General features: G+C 43.9%; 3 protein-coding genes across 6 annotated transcripts in view; all 3 read left to right on the forward strand.

Moving 5' to 3' along the window:
• Ephx4 (epoxide hydrolase 4) overlaps nt 1-13,253 on the forward strand; it is a 33,745-nt gene extending 20,492 nt beyond the window's left edge. The window contains exons 6-7 of the mRNA XM_048352159.1: nt 11,095-11,243; nt 13,022-13,253. Of these exons, the coding sequence (XP_048208116.1) occupies nt 11,095-11,243; nt 13,022-13,253 (381 nt within the window). The remainder of the gene's footprint in view (nt 1-11,094; nt 11,244-13,021) is intronic.
• A 5,051-nt stretch (nt 13,254-18,304) lies between these two features.
• LOC125355749 (lysophosphatidylcholine acyltransferase 2B-like) lies at nt 18,305-19,981 on the forward strand. The gene has a single exon (XM_048352160.1). The coding sequence runs from the start codon at nt 18,305-18,307 to the stop codon at nt 19,979-19,981; it is 1,677 nt and encodes a 558-aa protein (XP_048208117.1).
• Nucleotides 19,982-22,763: 2,782 nt separating this feature from the next.
• Btbd8 (BTB domain containing 8) overlaps nt 22,764-23,716 on the forward strand; it is an 89,416-nt gene continuing 88,463 nt past the window's right edge. For all 4 annotated transcript variants that reach the window (XM_048351958.1, XM_048351959.1, XM_048351960.1 and 1 more), the window contains exon 1: nt 22,764-22,967. In XM_048351958.1, coding sequence (XP_048207915.1) covers nt 22,819-22,967 — 149 coding nt within the window. In that variant the 5' untranslated portion in view covers nt 22,764-22,818. The remainder of the gene's footprint in view (nt 22,968-23,716) is intronic.

The following is a 23,716-nucleotide window of genomic DNA, read 5'->3' on the forward strand; positions in this document are numbered from 1 at the left end:
TGATAGGCTAGGGTCTACTTTGAGTTTTCTGCATATGGCTGCCCAGTTTTCCCAGAACCAGCAGTTGAAGAGGCTCTGTTTATTTCATTGTATGTCTTTAGCTCCTTTGTCGAATATCAGCTGACTGTAAGAGTGAGGTTTTATTTCTGGATCTTCAATTCTAATCCATTGGTCTTCAGGTCTGTTTTTATACCAATACCAGGCTGTTTTTGTTATGATGGCTCTATAGTAGAGCTTGGCGTCTGGTATTGTGATACCTCCTGCACTGCTTTTTTTTTTGCCTAGAATTGCTTTGGCTATTCTAGGTCTTTTGCTGTTCCATATGAATTTATGGGTTGCTTTCTCTATTTCAATGAAGAATGTAGCTGGGATTTTGATGGGGATTACATTGAATTTGTATAACAATTTGGGCAATATGGCCATTTTCACTATATTGATTCTGCCTACCCATGAGCATGGGAGGTCTTTCCATCTCCTTGTGTCTTCTTTGATTTCTCTTATTAGATTTTATAGTTGTCATTAAATAGGTTCGTCATGTCTTTGGTTAGTTATTCTTTTTTGGCTACTGTAAATGGAATTATTTCCATAATTTCCCTTTCTGCTTGTATATTGCTGGTGTACAGAAAAGCTGCTGACTTTTGTGGGTTGATTTTGTATCCTGCTACTTTGCCAAAATGGTTTATTAGGTGTAAGATTTTGGGTACTGAGTTTTTTGGGTCCTTCAGATATAAGATCATGTCATCTGCGAATAGGGATAACTTGATTTCTTCCTTGCTGATGTGGATCCCTTTGATGTCCTCCTCTTGTCTTATTGCTATGGCTAGGGATTCCAGCACTATATTGAAAAGAAGTGGGGAGACTGGGCATCCTTGTCTTGTTCCTGAGTTTAGGGGGAATGATTTTAGTTTCTCCCCATTTAATACGATATTAGCAGTTGGTCTGTTTTATATGGCTTTTATTGTTTTGAGGAATGTTCCATCTATTCCTGTTCTCTCTAGAGCTTTTAATAAGTATGGATGTTGTATTTTGTCAAAGGCTTTTTGGGCATTGACTGAGATAACAATGTGATTCTTGATTTTAGTTCTGTTGATGTGGTGAATTACATTGATTGATTTACAAATGTTGAACCATCCTTGTGACTGTGGGATGAAGCCTACTTGGTCACGATGTATGATTTTCTTGATCAGTTTCTGGATCCTGTTAGCTAATATTTTATTGAGGAGCTTTGTGTCTGTGTTCATTAGTGATATTGGTCTGTAGTTCTCTTTTTTTTGTTGGGTCTTTGCCTGGTTTGGGGATGAGTATAATATTAGCTTCATAGAATGAGTTTGGGATTTCTCCCTCTGTTTCTATCTCGCAGAAGAGTTTGAGGAGTATTGGTATTAGCTCCTCACTAAAGGTTTTATAGAATTCATTGGTGAATCCATCTGGGCCTGGGCTTTTCTTTGTTGGGAGGTTCTTGATTACCCCCTGTATCTCGCTGTAAGTTATTGGTTTATTTAGTTGATTTATTTCTTCTTGGTTCAGTTTGGGCAGTTTATACTTCTCTAAGAATTGATCCATTTCTGTAAAATTATTTTTTTTTTTAGTGAGTAGAGGTTCTGGAAATAGTTCCTTATGATTGTTTGAATATCGTGTGTATTTGTTGTAATTTTTCCGGTGGAGTCCCTGATTTTACAGATATGAGTGTCTTCTTTTTTTTGTAAGTCTTACGAGGGGTCTGTCAATTTTATTTATTTTCTCAAAGAACCAGCTGTTAGTCTTATTTATTTGTTGAATGGTCTTTCTATTTTCAATCAGATTTATCTCTTCTTTAATCTTTGTGATCTCTCTCTTCCTAGTCATTTTAGTTCTATCATTTCTTGTTTCTCCAGTTGTTTTAGTTTCATCGTGAGGTTATTCACCTGCTCTGCTTCCATTCTTTTAATGTGAGTGCTGAGGGCAATGATCTTGCCCCTCAGTACTGCCTTAGCTGTATCCCATAGGTTTCTTTGTGATGTATTTTAATTGTCATTGTGGCTTATGAATTCGTTAATTTCATCCTTAATTTGGTCTGTGGCCCAAGTGTTAGATAACAGTGAGGAGTTTAGCCTCCAAGAATGTGTATAGCCTCTGTGGTAACCGTTGTTATTGAGGGTTACCTTTATTCCACTGTGGTCAGATATAATACATGGGATGATGTCAATACTTTTGTATTTGCTTAGGTTTTTTGTGTGGGCTATGACATGGTCTGTTTTGGAGTATGATCCATGGGCTGCTGAGAAGAAGGTATATTGGTTCTCTGTGGGGTGAAAGATTCTGTATAGATCTGTCAAATCCATTTGGGATATGGTGTTACTTAGGTCCTCAGCTCCCTTGCTAATCCTCTGGGTGTTGGATCTGTCTCTTGGAGAAAGTGGGGCATAAAAGTCACCCACTATGATTGTGTTTGGGTCTATCTTGTTCTGTAGTTCTGTGAGAATTTGCTTGACATATGTAGGGCCTCTTTTGTTTGGTGAGTATACATTTACCACCATGATGTTCTGATTCTGGATTTTTCCTTGTATTAAAATGTAGTGTCCTTCTTTGTCTTTTTGAGTTGATTTTAATGAGAAGTCCAGCTTGTCTGAGATAAGGATGGCTATTCCTGCCATTTTGGTAGGTGGGTTTGCTTGGAAGATCTTGCTCCATCCTTTCATTCGGAGCCTGTTTTTATCCCTTGGTGTAAGATGGGTCTCTTGTAGACAACAGATGGCAAGTTTTTGTTTGCGGATCCACTCTGCCAGTCTGCTCCTCTTTATCGGAGAGTTTATACCATTTATATTCAAAGAAATCAAGGATAAGAGTGTTTTTTCCCCTTCCATTTTCCTGTTAGGCTGTTTTTCCTCTGTTTTTTTTTTTTTCTTGTCTTTAGTGAGCTGTTCTTTCTGTTGGGCTCTGGCTATTGTAGTTTCTTTCTGTTTCTGTCTGTGTGTCCTGTACGATTTCTGTTGGGTGGGTTCCCCTCTTAGCATTCGCTGTAGGGCTGGTTTTTTATTCACATACTCCTTTAGATCCTTTTTGCTGTGGAAAGATCTGGTTTCCTCGAATATGAATTCTAGTTTCACTGGATATCTAATTCTGGGTTGGCAATTGTTGGCCTATAGGACTTGGATTGTGTTCTTCCACTCTCTTTGTGCGCGGTAGGTTTGTGTAGAGAGGTCTTCTGTTATTCAGATCCTTTTCCCATTGTAATAAATATCTTTCTTCACTTTGGCTGCATTCAAAATTTACTCTTTATTCTTGAGATCTGAAGTTTTGATTATTATGTGCCTGGGTGAGGATTTTCTAGGGTCTGGTCTGCCAGGTGTCCTATAGGCTTCGGTTACCTGGGTGAGGTCCTTTGTGAGATTGGGGAAGTTTTCTGCAATCACTTTATTGATAATATGTTGAAGCCCTCTGCTCTGGTATTCGGCTCCTTCTTCTATTCCCATTATGTGCAGATTATATCTCTTGTCTTTGTCCACTAGCTCCTGGATTAATCTGCCCTGGAGTTTAACCATTTCTTGGAGTGTGGTAATTTTCTGGTCCTTATCGGCTGCATCATCGTCCAAGAGAGAGATTCAGGATTCAATATGGTCAATTCTTAGTGCTGTGGATTCAAGTGTGGAGTTTATGGATGTCAGGGAGCTATTTATGGTTGCCAGATCAGCTGTGATCGTGCAAATTTCTTCCTTTAAAGAGTTGTATTTTAAATCTATTTTTTCATGCATTTCGCTTCTCAGGATGTTGAGGTCTTCTTTAATGGCGGTTTGCACTGTAACCATTTTTGCTTCTATTTCTTTCTTGACTTCCTGAAGGTCCTTCGAGACTTCCAGTCTAAACTCCTGGAATTGCTTTCTGTATTCGTTCCTGAGGCTTTCCATTATTTCTGCTATCATAGCCTCAGTTGTTTTTTTATTCTCCATCTCCTCTTCGGTCGTACTTCTTTTTGGAGCTGGCGAGTTGGCTTGCCCTTTCATGAAATTTGTAATATTTCTTAGAGATTTGCACCTCTGGGGATCTATGGGTGGCTTCCCTGGTTTGGCTTTGTGCTGGTTCCCACTGGTCCATCAGTGAGAGACTTGTTTGTGTCCTGGCTCTGGATTTGAGTTTGGCTGTTGAACCTTACTACCCAATGGGTGAGCGTGACCATCTCAGTTGTTGCCAGGGTGGTCACCCTCACTGCACTTGGTGGTGGGTAGGTTCTGTGTCTTTCTCTGTGGGATAGTGTCCTGCTGCTGTGTTGTGCTGACCCTAGCATGCCCCTGGTGGCGGGTTTGCGGGTCGCTGATTCAGCGTGGCATGGAGGCTTTTCTCTTCTTTGGTTCTTTTTTTCCACTCGGTACCTTGGTCAGAGGAGCTCACCTCTCAGATTGAGATTTGCCGCTGAGAGGCGGCTTGCCTACCTGTGTGGATTGCTCCTGTTGGAGCAGGTGTTGCTGTTGAGGGGCGGCTGGCCCACCGGTGCGGAATGCGCCTATTAGAGCGGGTGCTGTCACTGGGGGGCCCTGCCCACCTATGCAGAGTGTACCTATCAGAGCGGGTGTTGCTGCTGAGGGGGCAGCTTGCTCACTTGTGCACTCCCACGGGGGTTTGGGTAAGAGATCTTCCTGCTGGAGGGCTAGCACGCTGGCCCACGCTGGCCCTCCGGGGGGCACATGCATGTGCACACTAGTGCTTCCTTTGGGGATGTACTGCCCAGAGTTGTTGGAGGGTGCTTGTGACCTCTCATGAGTTTGCTATGGGGGGTGGTATGCGTGGACCCGAGCAGGATCAAGTGTCTGGGCGCAGGTTGGTGCCCACAGACTCTGCGCCTCTGCTGTGAGGGGGGCGTATATTCGGGCCCAGGTGTCCCTGCTGGGCTGGTATTGTACACCAGCGAGACTGTGACTGTTGTTCAAAAAGTCCGCGAGGATCAGGCGCCTCAGGTGGTGTTTCCAATGCCTACCAGTCCCTGGGTCCCTGCTGGGGAGGGGACGGGGCAGGTGCAGCCAGGTTCAGGCTCCTCTGCTGGGGCTTTTGGGGGGATGCCTGACTAGGGTGTTTCCCCGTCCCCTTATTGGGCACTGCTCCACCTCTGCTAGTTCGCCTGTCCTCCCAGAGGCTGTAGGGTCCTAGAGCCACCAGATATGGGGCTCCTTTGTTCCCTCAGGGTAGGGAGGGGAGGGAGGGAGCTCTAGCTTCTTTGTAGGTTTTGGGGTTTGTTTGTTTTTTTTTTTTTTTTTTTTTTGGTCAGTCCTGGGCCTTGGACTCAGGGCCTGAGCACTGTCCCTGGCTTCCTTTTGCTCAAGGCTAGCACTCTGCCACTTGAGCCACAGCGCCACTTCTGGCCGTTTTCTGTATATGTGGTGCTGGGGAATCGAACCCAGGGCCTCATGTATACAAGGCAAGCTCTCTTGCCACTAGGCCATATCCCCAGCCCTCTTTGTAGGTTTTGGGTCTCTGCTAGAGCTGGTCTCCCGTTGGGGGAGGGGGGGGCGGTAATGGGAATTTACTGGTCCTGGATTGTGTGGGTGTCCCGCGCTGCTGTGGGCTTTTCGGGGCTGTGGTGCTTGGGTGTGGCGATCAGTCGTTTGGTGGTGGTGGTCCTGGCTCTCCCTGTCTGCACCACCCGGTTCCCCTGCTGCTTACGTCTGATCCTTGCCATTGGGTCCCCGCACCTCGGGTCCCTGGCCGCCGCCGTCTGTTTCAGTCGGTCTGCACTCAGTTCTGGGGTCTGTGGAGCTCCTGCTGTCAGGACTCTGCACTCCTGGTGTGACTTTTCAGCAATTGGTTTGCTGGCGCCGGGTCCTCTTTCCCAGCCTGGCCCTGTTCGGGCCAGGGTCGGCGGGTGAGGGAGGGGTACTCCGGAGATTTTCCGGCTCCGTGAAGGTTATAGGCTCTTCTTTTTTTTGTTCTTTTTCATTTCCTGTGTTTCTCTGTTGCTTCTGGTTGTTGGGTTTGCTGGATTCTTGATGGGGTGTTGGGTGCTGGAGTTCCCAGCTCACTATTCAGTTGGAGCGAGTTGGGGTGCCTCCCTACTGTGGCGGCGCCATCTTCTCTCTACTAATTTATTTTGGTTCTGGGGAAATGGAGCCAGCCCTCATACATGCTAAGCAGCTCTCTGAGCCACACTCTGTCAAGAAAGGACTTTTTTTTTCCCAGCAAGGAGAAATTTATTTCTGGGTAGAAGGGTGCACCATAGCCAAAAATCTGGCGAGCAAGCCCAGAGTAGGCAGTTGGCTCCGATATTTATCTCCTCTGTTCACATTGGTTGAGCTCAGGTTCACAATCTGATCGTGACTGGCTAATTTGAATGAGGTGAAATGTATTTACATAAGGTGATTTTGAAATAAGATGAACAGTACACAAGTAATATCAAGATATACCAACACCCTCTGCTATTTCTATTGTCTTTTAAATATTTTATTGTTATTGTAGAGGTAACATACAGAAGGGTTACAGTTACCTGAGTCAGGTAATAAAAACAATTCTTTTTGAACTATGTCTCCCTTTCCCTCGCTGTCTCCCAATTGTTTCTTCCCATCCTCACCCACAAGATGTGCAGTTCATTTTCTACTGTCTAGTGAATGCTACTGTTATATTTGTTTACCCTTTGTTATACCTTTTCTGTGCCTCCCTTACCATCCCAAAAACAAACAAAAGGAAAAGAAAGCAAAGCAGCAACAATAGCAACTAAAAAAAATCTTGTTTACTTTTCTTAGAGTTCATTTCACAAAATATTATTTTATATGACCATATGCACATAGTTATTTATTTTATTTTTTTTTGGCCAGTCCTGGGCCTTGGACTCAGGGCCTGAGCACTGTCCCTGGCTTCTTCCCGCTCAAGGCTAGCACTCTGCCACTTGAGCCACAGCGCCGCTTCTGGCCGTTTTCTGTATATGTGGTGCTGGGGAATCGAACCTAGGGCCTCGTGTATATGAAGCAGGCACTCTTGCCACTAGGCTATATCCCCAGCCCAAGCACATAGTTATTGAGTCTTTTTAATCTGCTCCTAAGCATATCCTCCTTTGGCCTCACTGTGTGAATGTCTAGACACCTGTATAATTTATCATGTCCCAGTGTATATATTTTTTAATCATTCAATGTGTTTACTTGTAGATTTATAGGCACATTCTAGTTACCACAAATGAGGGAAACCATGCAGCCCATGTTTCTTTGGATCTGCCTTACTTTGCTTAAAATATTTTTCCAAGTTTTTCCATTTTTCATTTAGAATGGTACAATATCATTCTTTCTAATGAGTAGAAGTCCATTGTATATATAAACCACATTTTCTTGATCCATTTGTCCACTGAGGGGCATATGGATTGATTCTATACCTGGCTATTTCTTGAGCAGTCTGGGTGTGTCGTAATTCTGCCTTGAAAAGAAACCAGTTTAAGCTGATGGTTCATGCCTGTAGTCCTAGCTACTCAGGAGGCTGAGATCTAAGGATCTCAGTTCAAAGCCAGCCCGGGAAGGAAAGACCAAGAGACTCTTATCTCCAATTAACCACTAGAAAACTGGAAATGGCGCTGTGTCTCAAAGTAGTAGAGTGCTAACCTTGAGCTGAAGAGCTCTAGGAGAGCTCCTAGGCCCAGAGTTCAAGCCCCATGACCAACCAAAAAAAAAAAAAAAAAAAGAAAGAAAGAAACCAGTTTAAGACAAAACCTTACATTTCAAATATCCTTTCTAAAAGAAGGGATTTTTTTTCACTTCATCCCAGTGGCAATTTAAAAGCCTCACAAAATTCCTAATGTCATTTAGCACCTATTCAGATTCCTTTAATGATTTTAATCATTTTGTTACATTTTATTTTAATCAAAAACAAAACAAGGCCCATGCATTGTACATTGTTATTATTGCATTTACATTTTTATTTAATTTCATATATTTGTTTATTTATTTGTTATTTTGTAGACAGGACTTTATTCCCAGATTGGCCTTGAACTTCTGGTCTCTAGCAGTCCTCCTGCCTCAGCCTCCCAGAGTAGCTGAGACTACAAGCATAGGCTACCACCCTGAGTTGTTTTAAACTGTTTTTTTTTTTCCTTTCCTTTTTAAAATGCCCCCCTGTGTTGAACACATCAGATCATTTGTCCTAAGGGAGGACCCCACACTTTAGATGGGATGAGTTGCTTCAATGTAGGGTTTTACCTGTTCATTTAACCTTTGTTTTCCTATTTCATTTGTGCTGCTCATCTAGAGGCACAATCAGACTGAGCATTCCTTTGCCAGGAGTACTTCCTGCTACCTAATATGTCACCAGCACTTCCCATAGGCTCCGTAGTCGCTCACCTGTCCCTACATCCCTGCCTGACAACTTTTCAACAAATCGAGGTTACTATGAATGAATCATGATAGCCTAGGCCTACTATTTCATAACAATGTGAAAAATGGTGGTTTCCTCATTCTACTATTCTTTTTTATTCAGTACTGGGGATTGACTCAAGGCCTCTCATTCTCCACTTAAGCCATACCTGAACCATTCTGCATTTTCAGTTTGTTGTTCAGATAGGACCTCATACTAACTTGGCCCAAGGTTGCTTCAAACTGTGATCCTCCTATTCCTGCCTCCTGAGTAGCTAGGATTACAGGCTCGGCTCCATTTTTTTTTCTTTTAAAAAGAAGTATATTTTCCCATATGTTCTATTTGGTTAATAACATGGATAAATGCTTTTTGTCTCTTTTACTAAATAATTTTCAGTGTAAATGATGTATTCTTGATACATACCTATCAATTGCAGTCATTATTCTTTTTTTTTTTTTTTTTTTTTTTGGTGAGTCCTGGGGCTTGAACTCAAGGCTTGGGCAGTCCCTGAGCCTCTCTGGACTCAAGGCTAGCACTCTACCACTTGAGCCACAGTGCCACTGCTGGCCTTTTTCTGTGTATGTGGTAATGGGGAATCGAACCCCGGGCTTCATGCATGCTAGGTAAGCACTCTACCACTAAGCCACATTCCCAGTCCTCATTATTCTTTTTGATGTTCAGATTTTTCCAGATTACAGAAGTAGGAATCCTTCTAAGTAGGCTCCCATATCAGGCTATATAGTCCCTTAAGTTAGTAACAGTGCTTGCTTCAGAGGTATTTGTCTAAATTTTACTTGGTACCTGACACTTTCACTCATTGGCTAGCTCTGTACCAACTAAGCCACACTCTGGCCCATTAATGTTGCATTCTTTTTTTCCTTTTCTTTTTTGGTACTGAGGATCGAACCCAGGATGTTGTACTTGCTAGGCAAGTGCTTTGCCACTGAGCTATACATCCCAGACTAATGTTGCATTCTTATCCTTTTTAAAAAAATAATATTTATTTATTTATTTCTAGTCCTGGCGCTTGGACTTAGGGCCTAAGTACTGTCCCAGGCTTCTTTTTGCTCAAGGCTAGCACTCTGCCACTTGAGCCACAGCACCTCTTCTGGCCTTTTCTATATATGTGGTGCTGAGAAATTGAACCCAGGGCTTCATGTATATGAGGCAGGCACTCTTGCCACTAGGCCATATTCCCAGCCCCTGCATTCTTATCCTTTACTTCATGTCCTGGATCTGGCATTCCTTTCCAAGGAATGCTAGTTCCTAGTAGTAGAAAATGATATTTTGAGAACACATTGTTGGTGTCCTGGTGATCATTGCTTCTGGGTTTTCATTACTTCTCAATTTTTCCATTGACAGAATTTGAACATACAGTTAGAAACAAGATAAAAGAAACCATGAGCTCTTGTATTACCAGAAAAATATTAGACAAGATTTTACTTAACTTCTGTAATGTAATATAAAACATTTGTATCATTCCAAATCAAAACTAAAACAAAGCACCTTCAAAGAGGTTTTGCTTACTGCTCCATACCTTTTCCTTCTTGCCTTAAAGAAAGCCATTTTATTTAGTTTTGGTTTACCTCTTCACTATTGCTTTTTAACAGTATAACAGGAAAGAAAGCAAGAGAGGAAGGAAGGAAGGTCATGGGGCTTGAACTCTGGGCCTGGTGCTGTCCCTGAGCTCTTCAGCTCAAGGCTAGTGCTCTACCACTTCAGCCACAGAGCCACTTCTAGTATTCTTGTAGTTAATTGGAGATAAGAGTCTCACAGACTTTCCTGCCTGGGCTGGCTTTGAACCACAATCCTCAGATCTCAGCCTCCTGAGTAGCCAGGATTACAGGTATGACCCACTGGTGCCTGGCTGCTTCTAGTCAGTGTGTGTGTGTGTGTGTGTGTGTGTGTGTGTGTGCGCGCACGCGCGCACATGCATGTGTCAGTACCAGGACTTTAATGCAGGGCCTCCACCATTCACTCAGCTTGCTTGCTAGCTGATGCTCTACCATTTTAGCCATGCCTCCTGCCAAGCTTTTTGCTGGTTACAGATGAAGTCTGATGGACTACAAGCCAGCCCAGTCTGGCTTCAACTGTGATCCTCTAAATCTTAGCCTCTTAAGTAGAAAGGATTAAAGGTGTGAATCACCAGCACCTGGCTCTTCCAGTAATTTCTGTTGCAATTAATCACCTTATGTGATGTTATTTCAAGTGTGGTTTTGGGGTGATGGATTTCCATTGTAAACATAGGTCCTAGTTATTCTGCTGAAGTTTATTTACACTTAGAGAAATGATTCATAGAGCTTTTCAAAGTTGGAGGTGGGAGGGCAGGCTATGAAATAAATTATATCAATTTTGTAGCTTGCAATTAGAAATTATAATAATTAAGCACACACAACAGAACTGAGTAGAAAATATCACTGTACATCATAAGAATAAGAGCTGTTTCTTTAAATGTTTGTTGGCTGCAAAAGGCATTAGTTACTCTGGGAAGTTAGATCGAAGGTGGTAAACCATAGTTGGGGTAAGAAGGAAGATGTTCTTGGTAAGGCTAGCACTTGAGCTGGACCTCGTAGCATATGAAAAGACACTAAGAGGACAGGCTACTTTTCCATAGGTGATGTCTTCAAAGGCATTTGAAGAAATGCATAGGATGCATCATGAACTATGAGCTTCTCATTCAAATGGCTTGGAAATCCACCATTGTCACTGTATGACTACTCTCCCTCCTTTAGAGTCAGCGATCGAGTTTATTATCTGGCAACTAAGAGGTTTTCATTATTCTCTGTTCACTTAAATTAGGCTTTGAAACACCTGTTTACCAGTCAGAGCACTGGCATTGGACACCGAGGCTGTCGATTAACGACGGAAGATCTTGAAGCTTATGTTTATGTCTTTTCTCAGCCCGGAGCACTAAGTGGTCCAATTAATCATTATCGAAGTATTTTCAGGTCAGTATAATTTCATTTTGGTCAAGTAAAATATTTCTGTTGGGCAAGTGGAGCTGTGGCTCAAGTGCTAAAACGCCAGCCTTGAGCGCAAAAGCTAAGGAACAGCATCCAAGCCCTGAGTTCAAGCCCCAGTACTGACACACATAAAATTAATTAATTAGTTAATTAATTATAGAAAATTTTAAAGGGGTGGGAATGTGGCTTAGTGGTAGAGTGCTTGCCTACCATGCATGAAGCCCTGGGTTCAATTCCTCAGTACCACATAAACAGAAATAGCTGGAATTGGTGGTGTGGCTCAAGTGGTAGAGTGCTAGCCTCGAGCAAAAGAAGCTCAGGGACAGTGCTCAAGCCCCAGAACTGGCAAAAAAAAAAAAATTTTAAAGAGAATGCACACTATTTTCAGCACAAAAGGAATTATTTATAAAGACTGATTACACAGTGGGCCACAAAGTAACTCATAACTAATACCAAAGAATTATTATACTGTGGATTTTATTCTGTGAACACAACATAGTTAGAAATGAACAAGAGTATTGGAGAGAACTCTGCATTTTCTTTTTTTTTAATTTATTTATTAATTAAACAAAATTTTTTTGACAAGGTGTTGTGCAAAAAGGGTACAGTTACATAGTAGGACAGTGTGTACATTTCTTGTGATATCTTACACCCTGTTTTTCTTTCCCTTCCCTAGGTCAGGTAGACACATATACAATACACAATGTACCAAGAACATATACAGTAGCCACGTGGCCTGCGCCAAAGTAAATTCGCCTAGGGCTTTAAATGTAATGTCGACAGTAGACAATATGTCGACAGTAGTCTTATATGAACATACATACATAGCTTTTGAGCTATTGTATTCCACTGAGAGGTTTTTTTTTTTTTTACCTTTATATGTTGAGTAGTTGTTTGGTTTTAGTTACATAATGTTGGGTCGCTGACCCAATCCTGTGGGAAATACCATTTGACAAGCAGTTTTTGGTTTCACAGACCTGGTCTCTACTGTCTCTCCGTCACCCCATCTTAACAGTCATATATCAGGGAGATCATGCCCCTTTGTTTTCTGTAGAACTGTGCATTTTCAGAAATTTGAAAAACACTACTGTATCTAGGAGAAAAAACAAAATGCCTGCTTTTCCTCGGCTGTCGCATGCAATAAAGACTGAAGATTTCTCTGACTCCAAGTATGGGAATGTTTCCTCATTAATAAGCAAGCAGGCCAGCTATCCATGGCTGATGCCAGTAATCATAGCCAGTCAGGAGGCTGAGATTTGAGGATCGTGGTTCAAAGCCAGACTAGGCAAACAAAACTGTTAGAATCTTATCTCCAATTAACCAACTAAAACAATGGAAGTATGACTCAAGAAGTAGAGTGATAGTCTTGAGCATACAAGCTTAGGGACAGTGCTTAGGCCCTGAGTTTAAGCCCTAGAACTACTCTGTTACACACACACACACACACACACACACACACACACACACACACACCCCTTTAAACTTTTTAGTTATGTGGGTTGGTTGCCTAGTTTCAGTTTTCTTCAAGAAGTTTTCATTAGCACCTCCTTTGTAGCCTTTTCTTTTCCCTCATCACTCCCACCCAACAAAATGTTCATGTCTGTTTATGTACTATATGTATTTGCATCTTGTATATATTAAGAAAATAAAGTAAAAATCAAGGTGTTATCACCCTTTTTGCAAATGCATGGCCTGATGGAGCATGATGGAAAAATGTTTTTATGTTTACAATGAATCTCAAGCTTGCATGTTTTTTCTTCTAGCTGCCTGCCTCTCAAACATCACATGGTGAACACTCCCACACTACTGTTGTGGGGAGAGAAAGATGCATTTATGGAGGTAGAGATGGCTGAGGTCACCAAGATTTATGTGAAAAACTATTTCAGACTGACCATTTTGACAGAAGCTAGTCACTGGCTTCAGCAAGACCAACCTGACATTGTAAACAAATTGATATGGACATTTCTAAAAGAAGAAACCAGGAAAAAAAAGTGACTTTTCTTTCTCTTCTGGGGGGAGAGGGACTGTGATGAAATTTTGTTGTTGTTGCTGTTTTTCTTGTACCAGTATTGGGGCTTGAACTCAGGGCCTTGCACTCTCACTTGGCTTTTTGTCACTCAAGGCTGGTGCTCTACCACTTGAGCCACACTTCCACTTCCAGCTTTTTGCTGGTTAATTGGAGGTAAGAGTCTTTTGGGGTTTCTGCCTGGGCTGGCTTCAAACCATGTCTCTCAAACTTCAGCCTCTTGAGTAGTTAGGACTACAGGAGTGATTCACCAATGCCCAGTGTGAAATATCATTTTTTAAATTTCACTGACTTCTTTACATTTTATTAGGGAAAAAGTTTTAATATGCTTTATGATAAATAGCCTGAAGAATGGTATTGGGATATCTGAGAATGTGTGAATATGTAATTATTTTCATTCGCTGTATTTTGCACAGAACAAGGTCTGCCTTAAAACTGCTACAACTTGTAGAAAAAGGAAATCAGGGAAAGTTAACTCCCTTTTGGTTTCTTGCTTTCTTTGCCCTGTAAACATATTGTGCCTTTTATAAATGTATACTAAAGCTTAGCTGTTCCATATTATAATAGGCAAATCCGCAATGAAACAAACCTGATTTTATTGTTAAAAGGTTCTTTTTTTTTTTTTTACTATTTTTTTACCCATTAAAATTATATTATCAAATCTCTTGGTTTCACTATATATATACCTATATACATATATGTTAATTTGAAAGTAAATATAATTACATCTCTAAAATGGACCCTATGTGCTATGGGAAGATTAAACTGTTTTCTGATGCCAAGAAATGTGAAGATTCGCATATATACATATATATGTGTGTGTACATATATACAAATCTGTATACATGCATGTGTGTATACATGCATGTGTGTATACATGCATGTATACAGATTTGTTCATCCAGTGCAAAGTAAAGAAGGATATTTACTAAATTATTTGTCCTAAGTCTCCACATTAATTACTGTGATTTAGGAAAAGTATCTCAAATTTCTTTTGCTTCATTTCATACAGTAAGAATTGAATACTCTAATTCCTGTAGGCACTGAAGTCTTGTCTCCCTAGGGCTGGGATTTGTTGTTTGCTTTTGAATTGATACATACTCAGAGTGTGATGTGCTGTAGGAAATTGAAAATTTGTTTAATGAATAAATGCAGTGGTCCCCTTATCCTGGGGGAACACCTTTCAAGACCCTTATCATTAGATGCCTGAAACTGCAACTGAGTTCTTCACTGTAACATCTTTTCCATTAAGTGCTCACACACTGTGACTAGGGCTTTTTCCATTTGACGTGTGGCAACAAAAGTAGCATGGATTTCTTTTTCCTTCCTTTCATTTTCATGAAAGATTTGTGGGTTTTTCTTTGTTTTTTCTGAAAACTATAGATCTCAGCAGCCTCATCAAATGATTTTTCTTCCTAAAGGAAGTCCTTTTATGGCTTCTCTTTGGCATATCCAAGTTTCCACCATCACTATACTCACACTTTGGGGCCATTAGTACAGCTGGAACACCAATAGTGTGTGCCAGGCCATGTATCTGTGGATCTGATCACTGAGATGGCTACCAAGTGGACTAGTAAGCCAGTCACTGGTGGGGTGAGACGCATTCCACCCTGATATGCTGTGCAAAGATGATCTGCATCCCTGTGAGGTGCAGCTGACACAGCTCAGATGGGCACACAATTGAAAATTTATAATTTATTTGTGAGATTTTTCATTTACTTTTTTTTCAAGCCAGGGTTGAGTAGAGGTACCCCAAACCACAGATAATGTTATAACAGAATATTACACTTGGCTCATCTGTTGGGGGAGATATAAGAGAAAGATGCTATGGTAACATGAAACCTTTCCTTAAGAAGTCTACTTAAAATGCAGTTAAATAAAGCTCGAAGGGTAGAAATGAGCCAGGTGCTGGTGGCTCGTGTCTATAATCCCAGCTACTCAGGTGAGATCTAAGGATCACAGTTTGAAGCTAGCCTGAACAGAAAAGTCCATGAGACTCTTTATCTCCAATAAACTACTAAGAAAAAGCTGGAAGTGGTGTGGTGGCAAGTGGTAGAGTACTAGCCTTGAGCAAAAAGCAGTTTAGGGACAGTGCCCAGGCCCTGAAGTCAAGCCCCAGGACACACACACACACACACACACACACACACACACACACACACACACAAAATGAACATTCTAACTAGGAGTGGGAAGAGCCACCAAATAGAGAATAATATTGACAGGCACCTGTGGCTCATGCCTGTAATCATAATTATTCAGGAAGCTTACATCTAGGTATCACTGTTCAAAGCCAGCCTGGGCAGGAAAGTCCGTGAGACTCTTATCTCCAACTAATCACAGAAAAATCTGTAGCTCAAGTGGTAGAGTGCTAGCATTGAGCAAAAGGTGCTCAGGAATAGCATCCAGACCCAGAGTTCAAGTACTAGAACCAGCAAAAGCAAAGCCAAAGGACTGCCTTTGCTGTCTAGGGTTGTTCTCCTATAGGAGACAAACTGGTGACACTGCCAATTCAAGGCACCACACAAACTACTCAACTAAGCCCAAATAAGCCCTAAGTTGGTGAAAGGTATACTTTTCCTCAGCACACGTGTTCTAATTGTGACAAGTAGAATGTCTCTAGGGATTCTCATTATCCCATAGCAATACCATAGTATTGTCAACAAAAGCTCAGTTCTTTATGTACTATGTTATACTGGAGCTTCATAACAACATTGGTGTATTGGTAAGGTGTATTATCAACTTCTGGACATGAAAATGAGTTTTAATGAGTCCCTTTGCCATTGCCCCCAGTGTAAGCTCTGGAGCCAGGAACTGAGCCGGATTCATTTTGTGGTAAAGCCCAGGATTTCACACTTGCATCTTTTTTTAAAAAAAAGCAGGCTTTGACATGCACACTACTTTTCCCATTGTAGCACAAATGTGGTGGACTTCAATAGATTAAAAACTCAGAGACTTTTAAGCCAGGGCCTTTTTCCTGATTTAAATGAGCAACCAGAAAACCATAGTGTCCTCAGAGTTGCAAATGCTACCACAGGTAGAAGAAAGCTGGTTCACATCAATCTAACAGGCATAGCAGGTAGTCAATTCCCATAAACTTCACTCTCCCTTCTGATCATTGAAGGGCAGCAACTGTTGCAACCCCTCTTTAGCCCCTTAACACAATAATGGAGACCTGACCTTGGAACTGAGATTTGGGGTACCAAGAGATCTATAGCCTTCCTCCAGCTTCAGCTCCCAAAGTTCCATTAACCAAAGTTTTTATTGGTCTTATGCAAGGAAGTAAGGAACAAACTTCCATGTGACATTTTTTTGTATACAAATGGTAGATGATCTTAAGACCTTCTAATTCTGGGGAGGAGAGCTAAACAGTAAATTTGCATAAACTTAAGTCTACACTCAGGCTCCTACACAGTTTAGTGTGGAGTTAGCCCACACTCAGAATAGAAGTCTGAGTTCCTGTTGAGCCAGGACTGATTGACCTTTCCAGCAAACTCTCAGCGTTTTGAGAGTGTACATTGGGTGAGGCCTTCCAAACTCGCAATCCTTTTGAGGTCTCACAGCTTAGATTTTTGGGCTCTCACAAGCAAGCCAGGAAGAGGACAATATGTGTTCACATCATTGTTATATCAGCCTGATTTATTTTAATCCCAACTTGCTACTGACAGTTGATGTTGAACTTTATATTAATGTCCATTTAGCATAGTGATTGGAGCCAGAGCATTGGTGTCCCACACCTATGCTCCTTGCTACTTGGGAGGCTGAAATCTGGAGATCAAGATTCAAAGCCAGCCAGGGCAGGAAAGCTCATGATATGCTAATCTCCAATTAGCAACCAAAATGCCAGAAGTAGAACTTGAGTGAAAAAGCTTGAGCTAAAAAGCTAGGTGAGAATGAGAAGTCTTTAGTTCAAATCCCAGTACTCGCACAAAAAATTAAATATTTAAATAAATAGAATGCTGATTGGCTCGTGTGTAGTAACACATTCTGGCCTATTATGCATGTCAATTGAAAAGGGCTGGTAACATAAAGGCTCAAGAGTGCTATGATTTAAGCCTCTTGGGATAAAGAGATGTAATTGTCTCCATAGAAATCAATTTTTCCGGGGCTGGGAACTGGGCCTAGTGGTAGAGTGCTTGCCTTGCATACATGAAGCCCTGGGTTTGATTCCTCAGGACCACTGTATATAGAAAAAGCCAGAAGTGGCCCTGTGGCTCAAAGGGTAGAGTGCTAGCCTTGAGAAAAAAAAAGAAAGAAAGAAAGAAAGAAAGAAATCAATTTGTCTGAAGAGTAACTGAATTTCACTAATCAGTTGCCAAAGGAACTAATATTATTATTGTTATTATGTATATGTGATAGTTATATATTGTAATAGTATAGTTAATATTTATTCATTCATTAACATGACTTTAGTAGATATATAAACTATGTCCACTAAAAGTACTAGAAATTATATGAAAATTAAGCATATACACCAAAAGCAAGATGTTTTCAAACAATGAAAAATTGTTGTTCTGAGTAGATGGTGGTAGTGCACACCTTTAATCTCAGCTTAGGTAACAGACAGAGGCCAGTCAGGACAAAGTCAGATTCTATCTCAGGAGCTAAATACAAACAAAAGTGCTCTCTTAAAAGAAGGTGTTGAGGGGTGGGGGGAGGGGAGTGATTGTAGGTGGTACCAGTGGCTCCATTAGCTACTCAGGAGTCTGAAATCTGAGGATCACAGTTCAAAGCCAGCCCCCACAGCCAGGTCCCTGAGACTCAGGTGCAATTAACCACCAAAAAGCCAGATGTGGAGCTGTGGCTAATGTGGTAGAGTGAATGCCTGATTTGAGTGAAAAGGCTCAGGGATAGTGCCTAGGTCCTGAGTTCAAGCCCCAGAATTGTCACAAAGAAAAGAGGGAGGGAGAAATGGGTTTCTATTATTCGAATTCCCCTGACCATTTACCCTCTCAGGTTGCCTGTTACCCACGTTGGCCTCAGAGAGCTGTAATTATGGGCAAACAGAAAGCGCATTCGAATGTGGGGGCAGGGTGCACGGTGGAAGCGGGGCCCCAAGCCCCACGGCCCGCCTGCAGCTGAGGGCCCGGCCCTGCCCGACGCCGGCCAGATGGAGACATGGAGGACCAGGCTGGCCCAGGAGAGGACGCGGTCCTTGTACCCGCCGGCGGTGGACAACCCTTTCCTGCAGCAGACCCGCCTGAGCCGGTGGCGCTGGGCCCACACCATCCTGCTGGGCCTGGTGCTGGTGCCGGTGCGCGTGTCCTGCATCGCTTTCCTCTTCCTCTTCCTCTGGCCCATGGTGACGCTTTCCACCATCAACCTTCCCGTCCAGCCGGCCAGGCCCACCAGGAGCTGGAGGAGACACCTGACCAAACCCGCCCTCAACTTCCTGTTTCGGGTGGGCTTCTTTTTCGCTGGGTTCCTAGTGAAGGTGAAGGGGAAGAAGGCCACGCGCGAGGAGGCCCCCATCTTTGTCACCGCCCCGCACTCCACGTTCTTCGATGCCATCGCCTGCGTGGTGCTGGGGCTGCCGTCTGTGGTGTCCGCCAGCCAGAACGTGCATATTCCCCTGGCGGGGAAGTTCCTCCTGTCTACGCAGCCGGTGCTGGTCACCCGTGAGGACCCCAACTCCAGGAAGAACACGCGCAACGAGATCCTCAAGCGGGTGACCTCCAGGGAGAAGTGGCCCCAGATCCTGATCTTCCCCGAGGGTGTGTGCACCAACCGCTCGTGCCTGGTCACCTTCAAGCTCGGGGCCTTCTCCCCGGGGGTGCCGGTGCAGCCGGTGCTGCTGCGCTACCCCAACGCGCTGGACACGGTGACCTGGACCTGGCAGGGCTTCACGGGACTGCAGGCCTGCGTGCTCACCCTGAGCCAGCCCTTCACCCGGGTGGAGGTGGAGCTGCTGCCCGTCTATGTGCCCAGCGAGGAGGAGCGCAGCGACCCCCGGGTCTTCGCCAACGCCGTGCGCGTCCACATGGCCAACGCGCTGGGGGTGCCGGTGACCGACCACACCTTCGAGGACTGCCGGCTGATGATCTCGGCGGGCGCCCTGCGGCTCCCCATGGAGGCAGGCCTGGTGGAGTTCACCAAGATCAGCCAGAAGCTGAAGCTGGACTGGGACGACCTCCACAAGCACTTGGACAAGTACGCGGCCATCGCCGCGGCCTCCAAGGGAGGCAAGATCAGCCTGGAGGAGTTCTCTGCCTACCTGAAGCTCCCGGTGACCGAGCCCCTCCGGCAGCTCTTCGCCTTCTTCGACCGCAACCACGATGGCACCATCGACTTCCGAGAGTACGTGATCGGGCTGACCGTGCTGTGCAACCCCGACGACACCGAGAGGATTCTGGAGATCTCCTTCAAGCTTTTCGATCTCGACGCCGACGGCTTCATCACGGAACAGGAGTTCACGGCCATCCTGCGGGCGGCCTTCGGAGTGCCCGATCTCGATGTTTCTAGACTCTTCGGGGAGATGGCCGGGGAGAGCTCAGCGCACATTTCGTTCAAGAGCTTCAGGAAATTTGCCCTGAAGCACCCGGCGTATGCCAAGCTATTTCATTCGTACTTGGACCTCCAGGCCGCCTATATCTATTCACTACCCCAAGAAGGCCAGCCTTCATCCCTGCATCCCAATGTCCAAGCCAGCTCGGGGATGGCGCCAGTACCTTCCAGGGAGACACTATTAATGAAATAAAAATGATCATTTGAGAGCTCCACAAGCAGTCAGAGATTATCCTTTGTACTCCTTTAAGAAAAAAAAATCCTCTAGATAAACACCTTTTTGTTAAAGAACAAAGTCCAAATTCCATTTTACACGACAAAAATCAGAAATGCCAAAAATACAGCATGGGGAGCATATCAAAACAGTTGTACATTGTATGGCTTCCTCTTTTTTTTTTTTTAAGTATGGAAGTGGTTGATGAGAATGAGAAATCACAATAGATTGTAATTTCTGGAAAGCTAATATAAGCATAGATTATAACTGCAAGAATTATGCCAAATTCTACTTTGCATAAAGTGGTTATAATTGCCTGTTCTACATTACTGTGAACACTCGTTTGCTCTGGGTGGGCGTCACCCAGCACTGAAGCCTCTACTTTCTTGCCCTTTCACTTCCAATACTTGTTGTTACAAGACATCTTCACATGGTGAGGTGATCTTGGGCCCCTGCCCTCCCCCACAGCAAGCACTCTGTGGGATGAATCAGCAAAGGATTCCTGGGATTCAATCCTACACCAGGACACAGAACAAAAAAACTATCTAGGCATGGTTATGAGTCTGAATCGTAAGCATGCTTCATTCACCCCAACTTACTGTATCTCTTAGTTGCATTTTGGTTGAATCCCTCCCTGCAAAATATCTTCAGGAACACTGTACCCCCAAAAGTGTGATCATATTTAGTCAAAGAGAAACAATTGAGGTCAAAATTATCTTTTTTACAGTTTACAAAACATACCCAAGTAAACATACTTCCAGAGACCCTACTAGAGTCATGTAAGGGGCTTGTAAAAGAAGAATGGGGCCCTGTTTAGTGTTGATTTGTACGGGGGTTGGACTGAGAACAGCCTAGGAGTTTAATACAGCACTCCTCTGGATGTGACCTCCAGGTGTTTCCACAGAGCATTACCTACTACCTTGAAAATAAGCAGTTCCATCTCATGGGAGGAGGCTATGGATAGAATAAAAGGGGAAAGGAAGAAGCCAGCTACATTGAATCCTATGAAACCAGGAGCCAAAATACACTTTTTTGGTCAGTTTTCTTAGGGATGTGCACATAGTGACAATAAAACTAATACAGGCCCCTAGTAAATTGTGTGTGTGTGTGTGTGTATGTGTTGGTGGTGGTGGTAACACCAGGTACTTTCAACCTAGGGCTCTTTGAATCAGATATAGAAATAAGACAGAAGGCTGAAGACTGAATATTATAAAAAGTAATCTACATTAAATATTCTAAATAGAACTTTTTTAGGTGAACCCTCTTAAAACCAATACTTGGATCAAGAAAAAAATCCTGGGGGCGAGGGGGGGGGGTGAGGCAGATAAGGTTATAGTGGTAAAGTGCTTGCCTAGCTAGCTTGAGTTTTTGAGTACCACCAAAATACCAATAAATAAAACTTGTCCAGCCACCTACCCCATACCCTGCATCAGTATTGAAACTCCCCCTTTGTTCCAAAATTGAACTAGTTTCATGACATAACTTTGTTTTCTGCATTCCTTTACATTTTTCTCACTTAAATGTACATATCTGATATGATGATGGCTCTTTTATAAGTCAACTTGACTAGGCTATGGTACCAGATTGTTGGTCAAATATTACATGTTTCTGAGAGTGTTGTTGTCCCCCTTCCTTGGAATTGAATCACCATTTCTTCCTCCTCCCCTACCTATGTCATTTCCCCATCACCAGTTCCACTAAAGTATTTTTTTAGATGGGATTAGTACTTAAATCAACAGACTGCGCAGATAGACTGCACATCATAATGTGAGGGTCCTTATTCAATCATTTAAAGCCTCATGATTGTCCCCCCTAGAGGAAGTGGGAATTCTGCAATGAGAGTGGCACAAGTCCTTTGGAATTCTCTTTCTTTTTTTATTCTCCAGGCTGGCCTCAAACATCTGATCCTCCTGCCTCAGCCTCCTGGTTAATGGATTACAGGGGCATGCCATGACATCCAATCCCCTGGGAATTTACAGGATTCTACAGATGGTGGGCTGACCCTATGGCCCTACAGATTTTGGAGTTGCCAGATTTCTGTCTTTAAAGTGTTTTAATGTGAAGAATTTCTTTTATTAATTTCTTCATTTAAAATAAAATTCTTCATATTAGAACTGTGTGTGTGTGTGTGCATGCATGCACTGCATGCACCAGTACTACGGCTTGAACTCAGGGCCTCTAGCTCTCAACTTTCTCTCTTTTTTTTTTTAATTGTCAAACTGATATACAGAGCGGTTACAGTTCATATACACGAATGGCTCTCAACTTTTTCAACGAAGGCTGGTCCATTACCACTTGGGCCACACCTACACTTCCGGCTTTTTGCTGATTAATTGGAGGTAAGAGTCTCAAGAACTTTTCCTCCGGGTCTAGCTTCTAACCGCGGTCCTCCGATCTCAGCCTCCGGAGCAGCTAGGTCTGCAGGCGTGAGGCTCCCGCACCCTGGATAAGACAAAGCTTATTAAAGGGACAGTACATCTGGGCCGGGCAGGGGCGTGGCTAGACGGCCTTAGCCCGAGGGGATCGCGGGAACTCTCGCTGCCAAGACCGTGCCGCAGGCAGAGGTAAACAGGGTGACTGCGCCTGCGTGCACCGCCCGGATCACGTGGCCTCTAGTAGGGCGATGACGTCATACCCCGGGGACGACCCGTCGCCTCCCAGGGGCGGGCTGCACGAGGAGGGCGGCGGCCTTTTCCCTCAGGAGGCGGGATCGAGCCTCAGTGCCCGGTCCGGTCGGAAACGCCCCCTCCATTCCCCGTAGCGGGGCTGGGGAGCGAGCCCACGGTCTGCCGCTCGTGGGGGCTTCTGGGTGGGCCATGGACCGCTGCGAAGAGGGCGGCGCGCCCCCCGCGGGACTGGTGGGGTCCCCTGGAGTTTGCGGCGAGGGGTTACAAAAGAAGGGGCCCCGGGAGCGGCGCCGGCTGAAGGCGACGGAGTCGGAGCGGCTTGGCGGGGACCTGCTCAGGTAGGAGGCGGCGGGAGCCGCGCGCCGCCGTGCCCGGGGCGCCCAGCGAGGCGCCCGCCTCCTCGGCCTGCCCACCTCTCCCCACTTCTGTCGGCTGTGGGGCGCTCGCCTGCTCCCCCACGCCTCCTACGGCGGCTTCGCGCGCCCTACACAACCAGCCTGGAGCATTTGGAAACCACGTACCGGCTTCGGAAAGAAAACAATGATTTAAAATCGGAGCTACGTGCAGCACCAGTTGATACTAAAATATCCGAACACGGACAGACTATTGCTGGGTCGTCTAGTCTGGGTGGAAGTTCTTGAGGGGTGTTGTTTTTGCCAGTCCTGGAGCTTGAACTCAGAGCCTAAGCACTGTCCTTGGCTTCTTTTTGCTCAAGGATAACACTCTACCACTCGAGCCACAGCACCACTTCCAGCTTTTCTGTGTTTGTGGTGCTGAGGAATCGAACCCAGGGCTTTATGCATGCTAGGCTAGCACTCTACCCCTAAGCCACGTTCCCAGGCCTTGTTGTTTTCTTTTAATTGTAAGAAAAATAAAGTTAGAAAAATGAATTTGGAGTGAGGAAAGGACCTGTTACTAGACCTTGAGGTCTCTCCTTTTAAACTCTGACCACAAATGCTTATATGGAAATACTATTGGTTGCAACCTGACCACCTGGTACATTTTATAGCTCCTATCATCTTTCAGCTCCCACCAGAACCCAAGCAAATGAAGGGTTGTAACATTTGTAAACCTCGGGAATATCCAC

Source organism: Perognathus longimembris, chromosome 7 (genome assembly GCF_023159225.1).
Source record: "Perognathus longimembris pacificus isolate PPM17 chromosome 7, ASM2315922v1, whole genome shotgun sequence".
Classification (NCBI taxonomy): domain Eukaryota; kingdom Metazoa; phylum Chordata; class Mammalia; order Rodentia; family Heteromyidae; genus Perognathus; species Perognathus longimembris.